The 19,904-nt window shown below is 43.1% G+C and overlaps 1 protein-coding gene across 2 annotated transcripts in view; it reads right to left on the reverse strand.

The window, feature by feature from the left end:
- Positions 1–528: 528 nt before the first annotated feature.
- The window catches only part of LOC311265922 (homeobox protein OTX1 B-like), a 55,758-nt gene continuing 36,382 nt past the window's right edge, over positions 529–19,904 (reverse strand). For both annotated transcript variants that reach the window (XM_084368044.1, XM_084368045.1), the window contains 4 exons: positions 7,606–7,673; positions 5,159–5,360; positions 4,462–4,613; positions 529–2,065 (listed from right to left, as the gene is read on the reverse strand). In XM_084368044.1, the coding sequence (XP_084224170.1) occupies positions 1,265–2,065; positions 4,462–4,613; positions 5,159–5,255 (1,050 nt within the window). In that variant the 5' untranslated portion in view covers positions 5,256–5,360; positions 7,606–7,673 and the 3' untranslated portion in view covers positions 529–1,264. The remainder of the gene's footprint in view (positions 2,066–4,461; positions 4,614–5,158; positions 5,361–7,605; positions 7,674–19,904) is intronic.

Genomic DNA, 19,904 nt, shown 5'->3' on the forward strand with positions numbered 1-19,904 from the left:
TGCGCCGAGCTAGCATGGCTGCTAACTCTCACTAAGCCAACTCTCAGAGCAAGCTTGTTAGCTTAGCCTCAGTTTTCCCTCCAACAGATGAGATTTAATAAAAGCTACGCTAGCTTCCTCCATTTTGGACTGTGTGTTCGTTCAGACGTCATCACTGTTCAGACACTTTGCTGATGCTAACATGTCAAATAAACCCACTGATCGTGTCGATGACATTAAAATGAATCTTTTTCTTTCAGTGAACATTTAATCGTTCAGCTGCTGCAGCGGCTCAGACAGACTGTGTTGATACTGGGCAGCTTCCAGTGTGAAGGCAAACACACAGGAACTAATAACAAATAAACTCATATATTCTCAATCAAAGTGTAATTAATCACGTCTCTGCTGCTTTGATTCGCAGCCAGGCGGTAGACCGAGCCCCGCAGAGCAACTGTTCACATTCAGTAATGATGATGTCAAACCAGTTAAACCAGTTCAGTGTGATTCATTCAGCGTACTCAGGTAGAAATAAACTTTGCTTCGGACTGCTCGTGTTTTAACAAGACTTTATTATAAAGACACGAATGTACATCTTTCAAATTTCTTTCAATGGAATACTGACATCGTGTCTAATTCACATTTTTATTTTCTTTCCTCTGCAAAAAAACAAACAAAAACAAAAACAAAACAAACAAAAAGCAAAATCTTTCACCTTATAAACAAGTGCTGCAATTCAATCTCCAAAATACAACACGCACAGGCTGCAGGACGAGCTTCTGAACAAGATTCAAGTTGGAAATCAAGATAGAAATGAACATCAGCAACCTGAAATCATAGCAGCATCATGTTTCTGAAAAAAACCTTTTTTTAGAAAAAAGCCCACTCATTTTTTTTTCATGTTATTTTCTTTCAAAGTTGTGTTTTTCTTTGTAGAATAATCCAGATCAGGTCGGAGTTCGTCGGCCGGTCGCTGAGACGATCCCAGACTGAACGATCTCGCAGCTTCCACCGAAACTTGACTACGAAAAGGCCTTTTAAAAGCTGTAACTGGGTCAGTTTCTCTCGAGTTCTGGAGTAGAAAAATAATCCTGGACGAGTCGATCCGCTGGTACCGACAGAGCCGAACCTGCCGCTCAGGCTTCAGGTGTCGTGTGCAGATTGTTCACAGATAAACTTTCTTTTTTAAAATGTCTCTACTATTAGTTTAAAGGATCTTCGAAAAATAAACCACCAACAACAAAAAGAATACTTCTTTGTAAGCAGAGAAGAAGACAAACACAGGAAGTCACAGCACTTGGAAGCGCCACGACGCCTGGTCTTTGTAGTCCAAACAGTCGGAGGCGTTGAAGTTGAGTTTCCAGGCCGAAGCCGCCGTCTGCTCTTTGTAATCCAGACAATCTGTGGAGTTGAAGGTGAGGCCGGGCGCGCTGTACGCCTGGTGGTGGTGCGACGGGTGGTGGTGGTGATGGTGGTGGTGCCCTGACGTCTGGCTGATGTGGTGGTGCGGGTGTCCTGACATGGAGCTGCCGGTCATGGGGCTGAGCTGGTGCGGGTGGTGCGGGTGGTGGTGGGAGTGCATGGGCGCCAGGTACGAGCCGCACTCCACGCCGCCGAAGTAAGAGCCCGATGCCGACGCCGGGTAACCCTGGCTGTACGCGGCGGCCGTTTGGCTGTAAGACACCGGGTAGGACGGCGTTCCCCCGGTGGCGGAGGACGACACGGAGCGCTGCATGCAGGAGGCGCTGGTGGGGGCGGCCGGGTCGGGCAGCGTGGCCGGCGCCGGGGCCGGAGAGATGGGCGCCGGGCTCCAGATAGACGACACCGGGGCGGTGACGGAGGTAGAGGTGCTGATCAGACCGGGACCGCCGAGGCCGGAGGAGACGGAGGAGGAGGAAGAGGAGGATGAGGAGGCGGAGGAAGTGGAGGAGGAGGAGCTGGACACCGCCGGCGGGGTGAACTGACCGCTGCTCTCTGAACCGGTGCTCTCTCTCGCCGGCGACGACTTCTTCTTCATTGGTTTCACCTTGGCGCTGTTGCTGCTCTGCTGCTGCTGCCGACACTTGGCCCGTCGGTTCTTAAACCAGACCTGAGGAAGGAGGAGAGGTCAAAGGTCACCAGCAGAAATCAGAAAAAACAGCAAAACCCTGACGCAGCTGGCAGCTTCTGAACACTTCCTCTCACATGATGCCACTGTGGCTCTGACCTTTGACCTTTGCTGCTGACTGCAGTTCATCCAGAGACTCTGCTGAACCACTACAGCCACCACAGAAGAAGAAACGTGCACAATCTGTGAATCTGTGTGTTTTTATCTTTTATCCATGCAGTTAGTTTTGGTTTGATTCCTCCTGGTTTCAGATGTGAGCTGAGATTAACTGTCGTGTTACTTTAGTTTAACGTCTCTGTGGCCCTGAATGATCCACAGGTGACATAATAAACACTGTCCACAGCTGGTTTTACTCTCAAAGAGGTCGCTGCAACGAGCAGAAATAGAAACTTATAGCAAAAAAATCTTGACAAATAAAATCAAACGTCAGGAGAATAAAATGTTTTTTTGTTTGTGTTATTTTGGTGAACTGACCCTTTAAATCCAGTTATTTAACTTTGTCTTAATGAAGTGATGGTGACATAACGAAGGTCTAAACTTTCATCGATCCAAATAAAATAACTTTGGTGTGAGAGATTCTTCTACCTCGTCCACATTTTAAATAAATATATTAATTATCTGCTTTTAAGATTTAATTGACAGTTTTTAGTTTCTAATCTCTGTTCAGACCAGCTGAGCGAAATAGTTATTGTGACACATGATCTCATCATTAACGCTCAGACTGGACGACAAAATCAAATCATATTGTTGTTCTCCTGAGCTACGTATGTTATATCCACTCTAACAGTCGGTGGTCCGGCTGTTGCAGAGAAACTACTGTTCATGTGAGCAGGAAGAGAAACATGTCAACTTTTCAAAGTAAAGTTATTTCACACATTAACCTCTTGGATTCTCTCTAAGTTGCAACGTTCCCAAATTTATTAAAAACTTTATTTAGTGTTTTCACATTAGTTAGTTGATAACTGCCATGTTTTCTGATGCAAACATGACATTTGTTTGTTTGTATCAAGACATTAATTATTATTGTTTGTTAGTTCGCTGCTGCCTGTTTTAAAATAAATGTGCAGAACTGAATTTATATTTTATTTTCCACTGAGTGTTTTTACTGTTTTTGCTGCTTCATTAAATGTTCAGTATTTATATGTTGAAATTAAAATTACAGTCAGCAAACTGTAGAAAAATGTAAATATGATGACACCCTGCTGCCAGATGTTTACTGTCAAATAAAACAAATACAGAAATGTATTCAGCGTAACGGTGACCGACCATAAAAGGAAATTATAAAACAATGTCAAACTCTGCTGACCGTTAAATATTTTACAGTGTTGTTAAGAACGAAGTTTCAGAAAAATAACTAATAAATAATTTTACTATAATTGAGCCTTTAAAATGCTCCAACATCTAAACTTTGATGTCACAGTAATGATTTGTTCTCCCGTCCTGGATCAAACGTCACACGTCTGATGTCTTCTTCATGTTTTATAGACATGTTGTTTGGCAGTGAAACACCAGACACAGTCATGGAGGTGAGATCAGGACTGATGTTGTATTTGTGTGTAAATAATGTAAACACATGCTGAGCAGTGAACGCAACATTTATAATAACTAAAGATATTTTCCTCTGACACAAACGGTTACCATGGTAATGTTGGAGTAACGAGGAGCAGCAGCTCTTCAATATCAACGTTTAATAAAACATCTTGTTCAGACACATCCCCTCCTCCTCCTCCTGATAACCGGGCCTGTCAGAGGGAGCCGGTCGGTGCTGTGCTGCTGGAACCGGCCCGTCAGCAGAAAGCAGAGAGGCAGCAGCCATAACTGCAGCGTTAAGCCGGCAGAAGGCCTCTGAAGCCGGGACGGAAAACCTCTCGCAGGCTTTTCTAAAGACGGCTCACCGCAGCAAAAGCTGGTCGTTCAGCACTCCGGAGCCGGGCCGGAGCCGGGCCAGAGCCGGGCCAGAGCCGGGCCAGAGACTCCCCTTTGATTCAAGACTTGTCTGTACTTGATCAGTAACAGCTCAGCTTCTTTTGACACTGCAGCTAACCTGCAGAGGCCTGAGGTGAACTACAGACACAGACTGATATTTAGGTCACTCATTCACTTTAAGTTTCATTTTAGATATTTAGTTCTGGTGTGACGTCCACGTTTATGTGTTTATTACACTTTTCTGCTTCATTGTTTCTCAAATTTATGTCAAACTTTCTGCAACTCACTACCTGAATATTCTCACTGCAGCTGCACAGTAATCTGATAAACCTGAACTTTGAGGAAACGTCTTTAATTCTCCCACATTTTAATTATTTTTTAACATTTCCTCATTTCCTTATTTTTTATCCTAAATAGACAAAGTGTAACCTTGTTCAGTTACTGCCTCTCACCTGCACTCTGGACTCCGGCAGGTTGATCTTCAGCGCCACCTCCTCCCTCATGAAGATGTCCGGGTAGCGCGTCTTGGCGAACAGCGACTCCAGAATGTCCAGCTGCGTCCGGGTGAAGGTGGTCCGCTCCCGGCGCTGCTTCCGCGGGTTAGCTGGAGGAAGAAGAAGAAAAAAATCAATCTTTAATTACTCTCACCAACACTGTTAAATAATGATCAAACACCTCTCCGAAGACTACACACTGAATTGTAGAAGTATATCCGGTCATGCGTCGCGCGTAAAAGCACTTTTTCCGATAATTCCACTTTTTAATGTGCGTAAATTCTCACGTGTGTCACGTTTTTACAGTTTATAAAACATCTTCCGACACAACAGCGTTTAATCACCAGCACAAAGGTGATGGACAGGTGATCACTGCTGATGAGGAGATGTTCACAAAAATAAAGCAAAACAAACTTTCACGGAGGCGCCAAGCGCGCAGGATTTAAAGTTTAATGTGAGAACAAACTTTCCTGACACGAAGCTGGCGACTTTTTTATTTTTCTCCAGCTGATAAAAAGTTTTAAATCACTTTTCGATGTGAGCTTTTTTTTTAAATCAGTAAAAACTCCTCGGATTATCGGAGAAGAGAAGAAATATCTCGCTCAACTCTCCGCAGCACCGACACCAGAGTAAAAGATGTGTTGTGTGTCCGTACCGGGGTATCCGACAGACGGGTGCAGCAGGTCCATGGCGGCTCCGCTCAGGCCCAGTCCGTTCATCCCGTACGGGGCCTGTTTGAGATAAGACATCATGCTAGAAGCACGGAGGGGAGACCGGAGTCTGGACGGGCTGAAAGCTGCGGATCTCCCGGTGTTCAGGTGCTCTGGTCCCCGGTGTTCAGGTGCTCTGATCGGCTCCTGCAGGAGAAAGACGCACGGTGAGTTTGCGCGTAAAAATGCAGCATTTAATGATGAACGCAATAAAACAACGTGCTGGTACAAACACAGGCCTATAAAATCCACATCAACATCAACTTTAATTTATAGAAACTCTCCTAGAATCAGATTTAAAGACACGTTTCCAATAACTTCCTTAAAACCTTCAGTTACGAGCTTCTGCAAAAATCTGTAACGTCGCCTAAACGTTTAAATTCAACAATAAAACGTGGAAACATTCAGAAAGCGTCAGTCATCATATTCACATTTTCAGGTTTTCATAATAAATTCAGTTTAACTTCCTGAATGAGGACACACGGCCTCGATGGAGGAGCAGAGCAGAGCAGTTTGGTTTGTATGGAAACGTTCAGTGTCTTGATGAGTTTGAGGAATAATAAATAAAACGGATGAGTCAGTGACCGTCAGGCTCAGGAGGGTAAAGACTTAATTACAGTCGAGCAGCAGCTTCAGATCATCAGGATGTTTCTGTTATCACTCACATCTTCATCACGTCTTCATTAATTCAATAACTCACAATTAAACGGACCTGCGGAGACACGCTCAGATAACAGGCCGCTGTTCACAGCGTCTCCTCAGTTAGTTATTTATTATTCACACTTTATCATGAAGTCATGACGCAATTAAATCAACTTTAACTCAATTTATTTATTTATTCTTCACATATTTTATTTTCCCAGCAGGATCGTTTATTTGTCGCAGCGACAGTTAATTATATGTAATTTATTTCGTATATCCTGACAGTTCGCTCACTTTAATGTAACATCCTACATGTTGTCACCTGCAGATGTTTCTGCTGCGGGAAGAAGAAGTTTAAATTAAAAATGCATGAACTAAATAATTGAATCCAGTTTTCACACGATGATTAAATGTCACATGATGAATCTGAATTAATGCTCAAAAGGAAACAGTGATGATAAAATATGTAACAGAGTAAAATCATATAATAAAGGAGCTTTTCTCTCAGAGTTAATGATCCTCTGCCTCATTAATAACCTTTAATCACCGACAGTTAGTGTAAGACAATGTATTTAGATAAGACCCGCCGGGACCCGCTGGGTCCTTTTAGCAGGTAAATGCTCACATGCGGGACTAACAGCAGCTCTGTGCGGGGTGAAAGGAGCCGCGGGCCTCCCGGTGAAGCTCAACTGAGGCGTTAACGCTCCGCATAAAAGCTGCGCTTATTTCCATAACCGCAGGAAGAGGAGCCGAATCACGCATCATGTAAATGCGTTAAAAAAAAAAAACTGTGTGCAAATGAAGCGCATTACAATTTAGATTAGATCTACAGGCGACAATTAGCGGAGCGGCTGTTATCAGGTGAGGAAACACACCTGGAGGAGGATTCAGACCGGCTCACCACCAAACACCAACATTTATATCCGCCTCATTTATCTATCTGCTTTTATTGTTGTAAGGACACAAACAAACGGTTTGAGAGGCCTGAAGGCTTTTATTCTGAAATCCATTAAAGAGCCACTGTGAAGAAATTCACTCAGTTTATATCATTTATAATATTAATGAGGTAATAATAGAAAGTTTATTTTATATAAGAGAATAAAGAAGCTGCTCTCAGAGGAGAATCAGGTCCCAGAACACTGTGGAGCTAGAAAGGTGGCAGGGTCCGCCACATATAAACAGAGTAGAACAGTATAAACTGTGTTGTGCTTTAAGGTTAGTTTGTTTATTTAGTTTATTCAGTCATGAAAATAAAGAGTTTGTTTATTTAGTTTGTTTAGACAGAAATAAAAAATAGCCCAGATTTTTTTCCAAATCTACAGACTGCTCCTTTAACACTTTTTTAAAGATTATTTCGTTTTTAAAAAAAGTTCACAGTCTCGTTTTTAAAGCTTCTAAAATACAGTTAATCAAAACTAGTTTGTTCACACTGTTTTACTGTGTTTATATGTGGCGGACCCTGCCACCTCTCTAGCTTCACACACTGTTCTGGGACCTCTGAGAGCAGCGTGTTTATTCACTCATAGAAATAATAAATATTTCTGAGTTTGATTTATTATAACCTCATGAATTTCTTCTATAAAACTACATAATGCTCCTTTAATATATTTCAAAATAAAGCTCTCAGGCCTTCAAACTCAGAATTAAAACCTGGCTGTCATTTAACTTTATTACAGTAAAGTTATGAGACATGAGCAGCTGATCAGCATAAATACACACTTTAAATAAAATAAAATAAAATCAGTCTCACCTTCTTCTTCTTCTCCTTCTTCTTCTTCTCCTTCTTCTTCTTCTTCTTCTTCTTCTTGTGTTAAGTTCCTGTTAAACGTCACAGATCCACAGTTTGGACAAATATCCACATGGAGGTCAAACCGTGACGCAGCTCCTCGCGCAGCTTCTCAGGATCAATAAAATATTAAATCAACATTTTTAAACGCAGAAACATTTAAAAATAAACCCGCCGTGTTTCAGACGCTTCCTGCGCGCTCGTGCTCTCTCCTGCCGGTGTTGACGGATGGAGATTGATGCTCGTCTCCGAGGCCCGCGCCTCTATGAGTCAAGCAAGCACGCGGGTCTGCGTCCCGCCAGCCAATCGCAGGCGCTCTGCGGCCGCGGGAGGCGACGCGGACGGCCAATCCGGGCGAACCCGCGAGCTCCAGTGGCAGAAAGGCCCGCCCCTTTCGAACGGAGCACGCACCACGTGACGCGATTGGAACGCTCGTGTCAGAAAGTTGAAGGAGAAAGAAGCGTCCATTACTGCTGCTAATGTTCCCCGAGCGCTAACTTAGCGCTAAAAACAGCAACATTCAGGAGTCACGGTGGAGCCGGTGGGTTTATATAATGTTTGTAAGTGTTACTGACACACACGTTGGAGCGCGTGTGTTTTTAGTGAAGCTGTGAGGAAAGGAGACAAATTAAAATGGCAAAGTTTTGTCAATAAAACGATAAGTTAGCTAAAAACAGTTAGCATAAATGTGGCTCATGTCCAACTGATTGACCCTTTCATCACCTTTACCTTCTCCACAGATGTCACTCATACTGGGAGCACTGGGGAACAGACACTCCTCTCACCATCACTTATTAAAAGAATAAATACTGCTGAAAAAAATAATAAATGTTTGCTAACAAATGAGATTAAATGAGTTTTGCTAACGAATGAAAGTAAATTTACTCATGAAATTAATTAAATACAATTTGAGGCACGTCATGAGGTTTTTCTATTTTTTGCTTCTTCTAATAGCAAATATTTTACTTTTTACTCACTACATTTATTTAACAGCCTCATTATAGTTACTAGTTACTTTTTCACAACACACGCTGCATTTAAATGTATTTTTATTTTATCACAATCAGGTCAAGAAAAACAAAAAACCCTCATCAGTAATCATTCAATAATACAGAATATAAATACATGTAAATATATTTATCACATACACACTACTTGGACTTTTTATACTTAAGAACATTTAATATCAGATACTTTAAGACTTTTACTCAAGTACTATTTTTATGTATTTTAAGTAATTTTTCAGCACATTTTCTTCTCAGGTCCAGTGACGGCTGCTGTCAGGCCCACAGCACTCAGTACAAAATAAAGTATCGTGGTTGCAGCAGAAGATTTTCCAACTTTCTGTAAAGTTACACATCATTTTCTTTTGCATTGGGAGAAAACTCCCCTCCCCTCCCCCAGGACAGGACGGGAGTTATTTTTATCCCTTAATGACACTGACAACCTCAACCGGCTGATTGAGTTCAGACAAATATTGTTGTTGAAAAGAAAGCTGGCAGCTAAAAAGCTGCAACGCAGGCTCCAACACGAGCAGCTGCTGCTGTCAGGAATGACTTGACTTAAATGACCTTTGAATGAAATCAACAGACTGCACTTAGAGGATCACACAGGAAATAAAACATCTGTCTCGCTCCTGTTAATCCATCTATTGTCTTCAGATACTTTCTATATAATTATTTTATGATATGATATAATTTAACACATGCACACATAATGTTAACTCTCTAACAACATTTACACACATAACAATAAGTGAATAAATTAAATTGTTCTCTTAATTTCAATCATTAATTTCAATCATGCAGGAAGAACCTGCTGAGAAATGTCACCTCGTGGCCAGAAGAATAAAATCAAGATTAAAAAAAAAACCTGGCAGGTCGAGTTCAGAGGGAATGAATATGAATCGTTGTCTCATTTCCTCTGTGTGTTCTCAGAAATTGGCCGTGGTCGACGGCAACAAAGCCGGCGATTGATCACAAGTATCAAGATATCAAATGGACGGAGTCATTGTTGTTGTGAGGGGTTTTTGGGGTCTAATCCCAAATTGCAGGAGTATTTTCTTAATACTAAGCCCGTAAATCCAGGGATCAGGCAGCCTAAAGAGGTGTGTGTGTGTGTGTGTGTGTGTGTGTGTGTGTTGGAGGTAGTGGTGGGGGTTAAGTTTGGAGAGGCTTCTCGTCTGTGTTGTCGGCGCTTATTAAAAGCATGATGCATAAAATCCCAGGTTGTCAGAAAGCATCAGGAGGCTCCGGCCAGGCTGCTGCACACTTTCCACTTTAAAAGAAAACACACAAAACCTGCCGCGCAGACACAACGGACCGGGCAGGGAGAGCCTCTGGAAATCAGCTGACGACCGAGAGTTTGGCTGCAGGCGGAAGGAAAAAGTGAAGCTAGGCAGGCAGAACCAGGAGAACCTAAAATACAGTTCTGCTGTGTGATCTGGATCCGTCAGGAAAATACTGTGCTGGGACTGTAAGGTAGGAAGAACATGATCCTCCTCCTGCTGGTTGAATTGTGTTTAAATAAGTGTCATCTTTGCTTTAATTTAAGTTCAGGGCCGGATAATGAAACCCTGAAACATTTCCTGCTGGAGGGTGTGTGAGGTGATCATCTGCACAAACATGTTGCTGTGTCTGTTTTGAAATTATTCTGATTGTCTCGACAAGTTTTAGATATCTGAGCTGATTTCTTGATGACGACAAATTTGATAAAGTTGAGCTGAAAATGAGCCTTTTTGTTGGCGGTGAGGGGAGTTAACTAAAGCCAGTTCAACTATTTCTTTAATGTGATTTATGAACATTTGTCAAAACAAAGAACTGGTATGAATCTGCTTTTTAAAGGCCTCGACTGTCGCAGCAGCTTATTCAGTCTTTAAAAGTAAAAGACAAACAATAGAAGCTGTTTTTTATTCAGATATTAATCCAAACCCTTTTCTCTGTGACATTAAAGGTGACAGGTCGGTGACGTAGAGATGGAAAATAAGCCTGACTGTGATTATGTAACACCCCCACATCACTCCAGCTGTTCCACACGCTGCAGAGAAAGTTCAGGTTGCACCAAAAATGACAAAACTCGAGTTTACATTTTGATAATCTGTATAATTCGACATGTAAATATAATAGAAGTAAGTTAAAATGGTTTGGTAACAGTTTCTATGACACCCATGTCTCTAATGCATTATAAATTACATTAGGCCCACTGAAATGATGCATGCATGTACAGCAGGATGTAAGGGTGCTGAGGGGGCTGCAGGACCACATATAACGAGGCATCAACTGTTAAACTTCATGTATAACACATGCCGAATTTACAAGAAGGCCCAAATACTTCTGAATTATTCATTGACAGTGTTTCAAAAGTTTATAAAGTTTCTCCTAACTCAACAACTCACTAAATTGAGCTATTTTGTAATGGAGTCTGGGGAATTTCTCTCCCTTTTCACCTCCTTGCTGCTGTTGCCTGTGTAGCTGTGGCTGCTTTGAATTATAGTGTGTTGGTGTTGTGCAAAACATTCTCAAATTGTTGTCCTTTTGTGTTAATAACTATTAGATACAAGTTATCCTCGCAATTCAAATTAATACAAAAAACATTTTACTAAGACATCATTATACAGGCCGACCCCTCAGCACCCCCATCTGTGACTGACCCCCAGCGTCCCTGGTATGACCATATTTATGACTGACAACTGATAATCTCCATGTAGAACATTTGCCGAATTTACAAGAAGGCCCAAATAATTAAGAATTTTTCATTGACAGCGTTTCAAAAGTTTATAAAGTGTCTCCTAACTCAACAACTCACTAAATTGAGCAATTTTTCTTATGGAGTCTGGTGAAATTCTCTTCCTTTTCATCTCCTTGCTGTTGACTGTGTAGTACGTTGGTGTTCAAGTTTGCAGTCTGCAAATTTGATCTTAATCTGTTGTACATGTTTCACTTGACCCGGCTGCGTTAAACAATGACAATGATGACGCCGGCTCAGCGGAGCTGACGGAGGTGACGGAGCAGATAACAGCAGCTCAACGTGTCACACAAACTGGTCAGACAGAGAAAATAACATCAGAGTAACTTCATACTGAAATTCATGAAAAAAACAGAAGAGGAGGAATTTAATATATTACAATGATTTCTGATTAAACAGCAGTAGAGATAAGTTAAAGGGTTTAAATGTCATATTCACAGTTAAAACTGGGACGCACAATATTTGTCACACAAAAAACTCATCGGGCCGATATTCAAAAATAAAATAATGCTACATGCTACAGATCTAAAATGAGATGCATCAAAACAAATCAGCAGTAAAAGCTGCCTGTGAGTCTGCGAGCGCTCACCTACAGCTGGTTCAGAGACAGTTTGTATTTTTAAGTTGTTTTTTTAAAATAATTTTTTAAGCTCTTCCTGCTTTTCCAGCGACTCATTAAGCCACAGAGAGCGAGGATCTCAAAAACTAAAATATCTGCCAGGTGTCTTAAATGTTCCTGGCCGTGTTGCAATGATCTGCGTCAGGCCCACAAATGTTAGAGTTGCACCGTTTTACTGCTGCAGTTTTCACATTTCTGTGCCACTAAAGATCTATTAACCAAGTTTTTTAAAAGGCTAATTTGTTAAAAATGTTCAGAAAAATAGTTTGCAAGAAGAAATGTTAACGCACAAATAGGTACGAAAGCTTTGCTCTTCATCAGCAGCTGCAGTTGTAACTGGCTGCTGCTGAATCTGGAGTGAAAGAGATGTGTAGAGTCTGAACAGCCTGCAGCAGTTAGTGTTCAATGACTGATAGATGTGATCAGCACACTCAATACGAAGGGTCGACACATATGTTTTTTCAGGGCCGATACCGATACTGATAATTAGTAATCAAGGAGACTGATAACTGATAAATGGAACCTATATGGTAAAAATTTTAATTAAAATAAAAACTAAATTTATTTGCTAACTTTACTTAAGTTACTCTGCAGATTCAGATTATTCAGTGTTGACAGGCTGACTGATCAGAGTGATTAGTACAGACGGAGCGAGGAGGCTGCATCAGAGCAAAGTGTTGCATTTTTAAAATCAATAAATTTTAACGGCAACTGGACGCAAAAAAAGACGATACTGATAATCAGAAAAATGCTGAATATCGGCCCTGATAGACGGCCAGGCTGATAATCTGTATACTGCTATATTGTACATAATATTACATATCTATATTGTAATAATCTACTCTGAACACATACAATCTCCCATCACATGCCTGTCGTGCCTTAAAATGTTGAAGACTCTAAAAAAAAATTATTTTTTGTCCCCAGCATTTTTGAAAATAAGAAAAATAAGACTTAAAAAGTACAAAAAGAAAAGAAGGAATACGTCTCCTTAACTTCTCGTGGTCTTTCTGATCATTTCACTTTCTCCAGCTGGTTTAAGTTCTGCACGACGCTCGTCCAGCTGGTACCTTCAGTCGCCCGTATTTCAGTGAATAATTAACAATGATAATTCTGGTTAAAGTTCACCTCTACACATTTTGACGTGAGCGTGCCGTGTGAAACTGTCACTGCTGACTGAGACCTCTCCTCTCAGCTGGTGTATTTTTACAGCGCTGTGATGAGCCGACCTGTGTGTCAGCCGTCAGCTGACGGACTGACAGACTGACAGACACCTGAGGAGCCGCGGCAGAAACAGGAAATGAGAAACGACTCGTCATTCAGGGTCGAGTACAGTACAGACAGCGGCGAGTCCTCACAGAGGCGCGGTGAAGAGCGCTGAGAGGGGAGTATGTAGCTGTCAATCACCGGCGCCGTGGCACCGCCCCGCTCATTAAGAAGGCAAACAATGAAGAAGAAGAGGGGGGAGGCAGGGGAGGCGGGGGGAGGAGGAGGAGGGAGAAATCAGACACCAGAGCCACGAAACCAACTGACCCCATCCAGTACCCATCACCCCCTGAAACACAGAGGTGTGTGTGTGAGGAAATTACTTCAATGTATGTGTTGTGTGTGTGCGTGCGTGTGTGTGTGTGTGTGTATGGGGGGTGGTGTTGGGGGGGTAACTTCCAATCCTTTTAGGATTATGCCCCCCCCCTCCTCTCTCTCTCCGGCTCTGTTCTTCGCTCTTTCACTCTGCTGCCCCTCGGGCAATCACGTTAAAACTTGCATGGCCAGCGCTCATTCAGATATCTCTAACAATGCGGAGCAGCCGTAACCATGTGAGCGCTGGCAGGGCCCGCAGGAATGCACAGATTCTGCTCCCCGTCACCGTCGCCCTCCCCGTACCGACAGAAAATACAAAAAAAAAACCAGGAAAATATTGAAGGCGATAAAGCGTTTCACCAGATGTCTCGCAGCAAAATGGCTGCTGCTTAAAAGGACAATTAGCAAAGATTTAAAACATAAAAGTCACAAAAAACTGACATGAATTCAAAGCACGTGATCAGTGAACGCGTTGGTTTCATGTCTCATGTGAAAGTTACGCTTTTGACCTGTTTCTCACCCAAAAAGCTGCACTCGAACGCATCACAAAGACTTCAGCCGACATCCAGCGACCCAGTGAGCAAGAAGTGGTCTAGATCACGTCTTTTAGACGTCCTCCTCCTCCTCTTTTCTGGACGTTGTATAGGTGTTTATATGTTGTTTATCGACTAATTCTGGCTGTCGGTGGACGTCCAGATCGTGGCCTCGCCCGACGGACGTGATATCACCTGTTTTGGACGTCCACAGACGTTGCCTGCTCAGTGGGTAGTGTCCAACGTTCTGCGTCTGTGTGAGAGGAAAGACTCTCCATGACGGCAGGTGAAGGTGGACTGTAGTCATCATTACTGTAGTCATCACTCAGACAGTAAAACCAGAAGACTCAAGACTGCAGGGATCCAGACTGTTGTTATGATAAAGAAGCGTTTGCCATCAGTTTAACTAATTCATCCACTTCTGATCACGAGTCTGATCAAGTTGCTAAAGGTTACTGGTGAAGCAGCGGAGGAGAAAAATAAGCAGGAAGCACTAAATAGTAAATAATACGGATCCTACAGCGACAGGCTGAATGTGCTGTTCATTTATTTGTATGTTTCGCTCTTAAACAGCCGATCAGATTGATTTCTATCACTAACGGCTATTCAGTCATGAAAACAAATAGTTTGTTTATTTAGTTTGGACAGAAGAAAATCAGCCAATGAGGATCTTTCTCTTCTCATTAACATTTCTTCATCAAAACTACAGACTGCTCCTTTAATTGACTTGAAATAAACACATATTGAGGTCATTCAGTCGCTCACGTCATGTAGTTAAAGATGCTCAGTCTGCCGAGCTCACAGTTAGTTAAAGCTCTCAGTTCACCTGCCATTGTTGTCACTGCCTGACACGCATGTTACAGGTCACGTTAGACGCCGACGCTGTTGTGTAACACGTCTTTCCTTCCTGAACGCTGTCATGAAACCTAGAGTCGCACCCCGAGGAGGCGACGTGCTGCTGCTGTTTGGTTTGTCCTAATTTCTTGCAGCATCTTTGCTGGATCTGCAAACCACGTGGACGCAGCTGCTGGTAGTTTCCTCCGCTGTAGCTCTCACTGTACGTCATAAGTCTCAGCTAAACGTCCCACAATGTGGACGAACACCTCCCAAACAGCCGCTGATCCGGTTCTGAGCCTCGGAGGAGCAGAGGGCAGAGACGAGCGCTCCCTCCTGCCCCTCAGTGTGCAGCAGGGAGAGAATTGCCATCTTTCCTTATCTCCAGGTCCAGTCAACTAGAGGCGCAGAGAGAGTTTGCTCCATCATCAGAGCCGGCCATTTGATAGGATTCTGGCACTGCAGCTAATCAATCTGCGGCACAGAGCAGCCAGAAGACCTGTAACAAAGCTCAAAGAGCCTCACAAATGGCCCAGTCCTGGGGATAAGCCCCTGCACAGGATTACATATTGATTTTGAACGTCTAAAAAAGCTTATCATATAAAACCGCCACCGACTACAAAAGTAGCAGAGTCTATGCATGAATCTGTCTTTTAGAGAGGAGCATCAACTTTCAAATACAGAGACCCCGAGCATGAACCAAAACAGAAATAAATGGTGGAGAAATCAATGGCCGGGTGGAGGGGTGGAGGTGTGGAGGTGTGGAGGCTCATTGTTAACGGGGGAACCACAGCTCGACTCCTCCGTGGTGGACGGAGACACCGTGTTCGCCTCTTCGCTGTGTGTTGATTTATTTATTTACATCCTTAAAATGATTTCAAAGTAACTGTTGATTTATACGTGATTAATTATCTGTAATTTGTTTTGGGTTCCTCCTGGCTTTCGTGTCGGTGTAACTGTGCTACCATTCGGACAGCAACGTCTCAAAAATCAGATTTAGATCTTAAGACTTATTTGTCCGTTTACAGCGAGGATGACCAGTGGTGTTTTTCCGTTACATCTGCTGGCCTGGCTCGACTCGGCACGTCAGGTATTTACATTTCAATGACAGCGGTGCTACCTGCGTGAAGGTGTGTCTTCAAAAACGTGTTTTATGTCCTATAAATTCTTCACAATAAAACTCCATTATTAAGTTATTTAAAAGCTTTTATTACAAATCAGCAAAATCAGGAAAGGTTCCTGTTTCAGCAGCAGGAATTTAACAAGACTCCTGAAACAGCTGGAAGCAAAAACGATGAAACAGAAAAATACAGCAGATATCTGGAAGTGCGAACAGGGACACTGGAGAGAGAAACTGAAAACATCTTTCTCTCAGGTTTCCTGCACAGATATGAGTTGAGTCTCGCAACACAGGCTCATCCGAGGGACAGATGGGTCGTCATGGGTTGGCAGGAGCAGCTCCATCCAGGGCACGGCTCGGTTTGACTCGGCCAGTTCTTCTATAAAACATCACAGCCTTTCCAAAAGGTCATCCAGCAGAAAACTTCTCATAAAACCTCCCAAACGGTCTCACAAGGCAGAATATCAGCTTCACTGCACACAGATGAGATGAACACAACACGTATTCAGAGAAAAGGCTGAGACGGTCACTGAACATGACTGTACAGCGAAAATACCACGTTTTTAGGGAGTCCTGTCTGAAGTAGGTGGACGAGCTCAACTGTGATTCAAGGGAGAAAATAACATCTTCTCAAAACAATTTGTGAACTTCTGTTGGGCTTCTGTTTAATATATATTCAAAGAACTGAGCCGCGGTGGCAGCACCAGCCTCCTTTAGCAGCTAACATTAGCACAAGGAACACCTTCACAGCAACAAAGAGTACCTGACCCGTCTGGCAGCCTTTTCTGAGTTCGTGATGGTTCTTTTGATTGTGTTTCTATAATTGTGGCATTAAACGTGAAGGTAGCAAACTAGCCGCTAACACGTCTCCCAGCTGGACATCGAGAGCAGTCGGTGTCATCAGCTCTGGATGTAGATTTGCTCTCGCTGGTTTCTATCATCCCCAGCGTTAATGAAATCATAACCACTGCTCTCTACATAGATAAAGGCTGAAGGACACAAACTAACAAGCTGCAGGAATCAAACTGGTGACTTCTCAGATACGGGAAGACGTCTTCAACCAGCCGTCCACTTTGTTCTGTCAGACTGATCAAACGTCCTGCAGCTGCCGGCGGCTCCTAGAAGTGATTGCATCGTTTGACACTTGAGGCTGGCAGCAAAACCTTTATCAGGAGAAGTTTGAGGACATGTTTGACCCTCCACCCAAACACACACACACACACGATCCACCCTAAAAACAAACAAGAGGAAACAAAACCTGCGTGTCCTTGATTCAAGAGGCAGCGCCAAACACAGCCGCTTCCCCTCCATCAATAATCCTCGCTTAATAATCAGGAGATTAACTGATATCAGGTGTGCAGATGACTGGCGGCTGGAAACAACTGAGCGTGATGGAGGAGGGAGGGCGAGCGGCAGAGAGTCCCCTAAGCAAAGCGCTGCCCCACCTCCTCCTCCCTCCAAACATAAAACTAATTAGAATTGATTTATTATGGATCAGGTACCTTATCAGGTGAGAGGGAGAATTACCATGGTGAGCCAAAGGGCCGCGGCAGGTCGCTGCCGAATGGTAAAATCAATCCGAGCCGACTGCGCCTGCATCCCAAAAGAGGGACGACGCAGAAACAGATTCTTCAGGATCTCGTAATAATTCACATTTCTACAAGTAAAACTCATTCAGCACCTGCTCGTTCAACGCAGACGTGGCTGCAGCCGAGGAGTTAAGTGTGAACCGTGTCAAGTGAAATTTGCTCTGGCGACGTGCCGTTTTTTTAATAACCAGAGGAAACTTTGCATCGGTGAGTGCAGCGCCTGACGCCCTCCCTCCTCTCAGGAAGCCCGCCGCTCTTCTTCTTCTTCTTCTTCGTCTTCTTTTCTTTCTCCAGCCTCTTGTTTTGCGGCGGCTGGCGTCAGTTCAGCAGCTCGTCAAACCCTCTCCAGCTCCAGCTCCTTTTCTCTCCCTGGGCAACTTCGAAAACTTCATCAATATGTTAATGACTTAATCTTTAAACACTTAAAGAAACCATTAATAAACATTGATTTGAACACTTGCCACCAGTGACTCACATTAATCCAGTGCAAATAGCTGATACACAAACTGCGAGCGGAGGGCAATTTGTGGAGGATTACCAATAGAAAATGGACACGAGAGACATTGATCACGCTTTTCAGCGGCGGGATGAGACGAGGCTGATTCACGCCGTCAGAAGATGAGTCACCCTTTCTTCTGTCGTCGAGGTCAACGAGCGATTTAAGAGGAAAGCGCTCCCTAAAATAGAAAATCATATTGTTGAAGTTGTTGTTTTCTCTCTCAGCGAGGCCACCCACCGTCGACACGTTCGTTTGGCCTCGGCGCTACAAGCTGCACTGAATTAAACAGCCATTAATGTTATTTTATCCCCGTCAGTCACCGACATGAACACATCGGTCACAAACAAGAGAACGAACGCTGTCGGCTGTGTCACGACAAAACTAACATAATGAAACTAAAGAGAGCGTGACCTGCGATGTACCGTCAGTTTCTGCAGCCATTAATTTAACACGTTTGAAGACAACTACAGTAAAATGAAGTTATTATTTTTTATATAAGTTGACTTTCAACAACTTGTACAACTGTGTTGATGTCATTGTCACGTATCTGTCCCGTCGACAGGAGCTCTGTTAGTCGCGTTTCGACACAATGACAGCAGAAATCTTATTTCTATTAGTTGACTTAAAACAACGTGTACAACTGCGTCAATAAATCGGTTTCTCTTACTATCTTTGATGAATGTAGCTGGCTAGCTACGTAGCAAGATGATGAAATGAAGCTCGGATTTTCTGGTTTGTTTTTCAAGAGGTACAGCGGATATAGAGACTGTTTTGGGGGCATTTAGGGAAACAACCTTATTTGCTGACAGAAAACGTGTTTATGCTCAACATTGTGTCCCAACTGCAAACAACAAAACAACAAAATCAGCTTGATATCACTGTTTCCTTCTGTAGTGTCCTACCTGACCACGAGTGACACATTGCTCATGTTGAAAGCACGACGTGGACAGGGTCGATTCTCGAAATAAAAACGAGGAGTGATCTTTACAATACCACCCAATAATCCTTTTTTACGTCATAAATCCAAATCAGGTGGCAGCTAGCTGGAGGGAAGGAGATCGTCCAGGAGCTTAAAGGTGTTTGTAAGAAAACACAGCAGCTTCACTCACTGCTGGCTCTACTGTGCGTCATGTTTAGTAGAAAAAACATCTGAATATCACAGTTTAAAACTTGCCCGTCTTTTACCCGAGTAGCTAAGTCTTCAATCTGATCTCCAGAGCACAGCTGATAGGTACGTGTGGTTTGTTTACATGGATGACTATTCATGGAGTCAGTGAGGACGGCGAGCATCTATTACGGCATCAATCTGACACTCAGGCATCAGTTAGTTAGGAGTAAAAATGTACAACCATCCTTGTTTTATACAAGAGATCAGAGAGCGGATGGACTTTACTTTCATTAGATACGTTTGGTCTCTCTGGAACAAGATGGCAGCAGTTGTTATCCCCAATTAAACGTATTTCTGTTGTTGTCGCTCGTCTGCGCATACGGTGAACTTAAAGTTAACTGCCTGAATATGTCTGGACAGAACTTGAGCCACTAAACGGGTATCTGCACTGGTGTGAACATGAATCTTTCTTTTATTTACAGTACCGAGAAATAATAAAACCCAAAACGTCTGAGTCGACATAAACAGCCCTGTAGGAATGTGTGCAAGCAGAGGCAGAAACATGAGTCTGAGCGAACGAAGAAGAATCCAGTTTGTGTCTCGGCGGCTGTCAGCGCCGGGCCTTCAGCCAAATGT

This window comes from Pagrus pagrus (assembly GCF_965226575.1).
Source record: "Pagrus pagrus genome assembly, chromosome: 2".
Lineage (NCBI taxonomy): Eukaryota > Metazoa > Chordata > Actinopteri > Spariformes > Sparidae > Pagrus > Pagrus pagrus.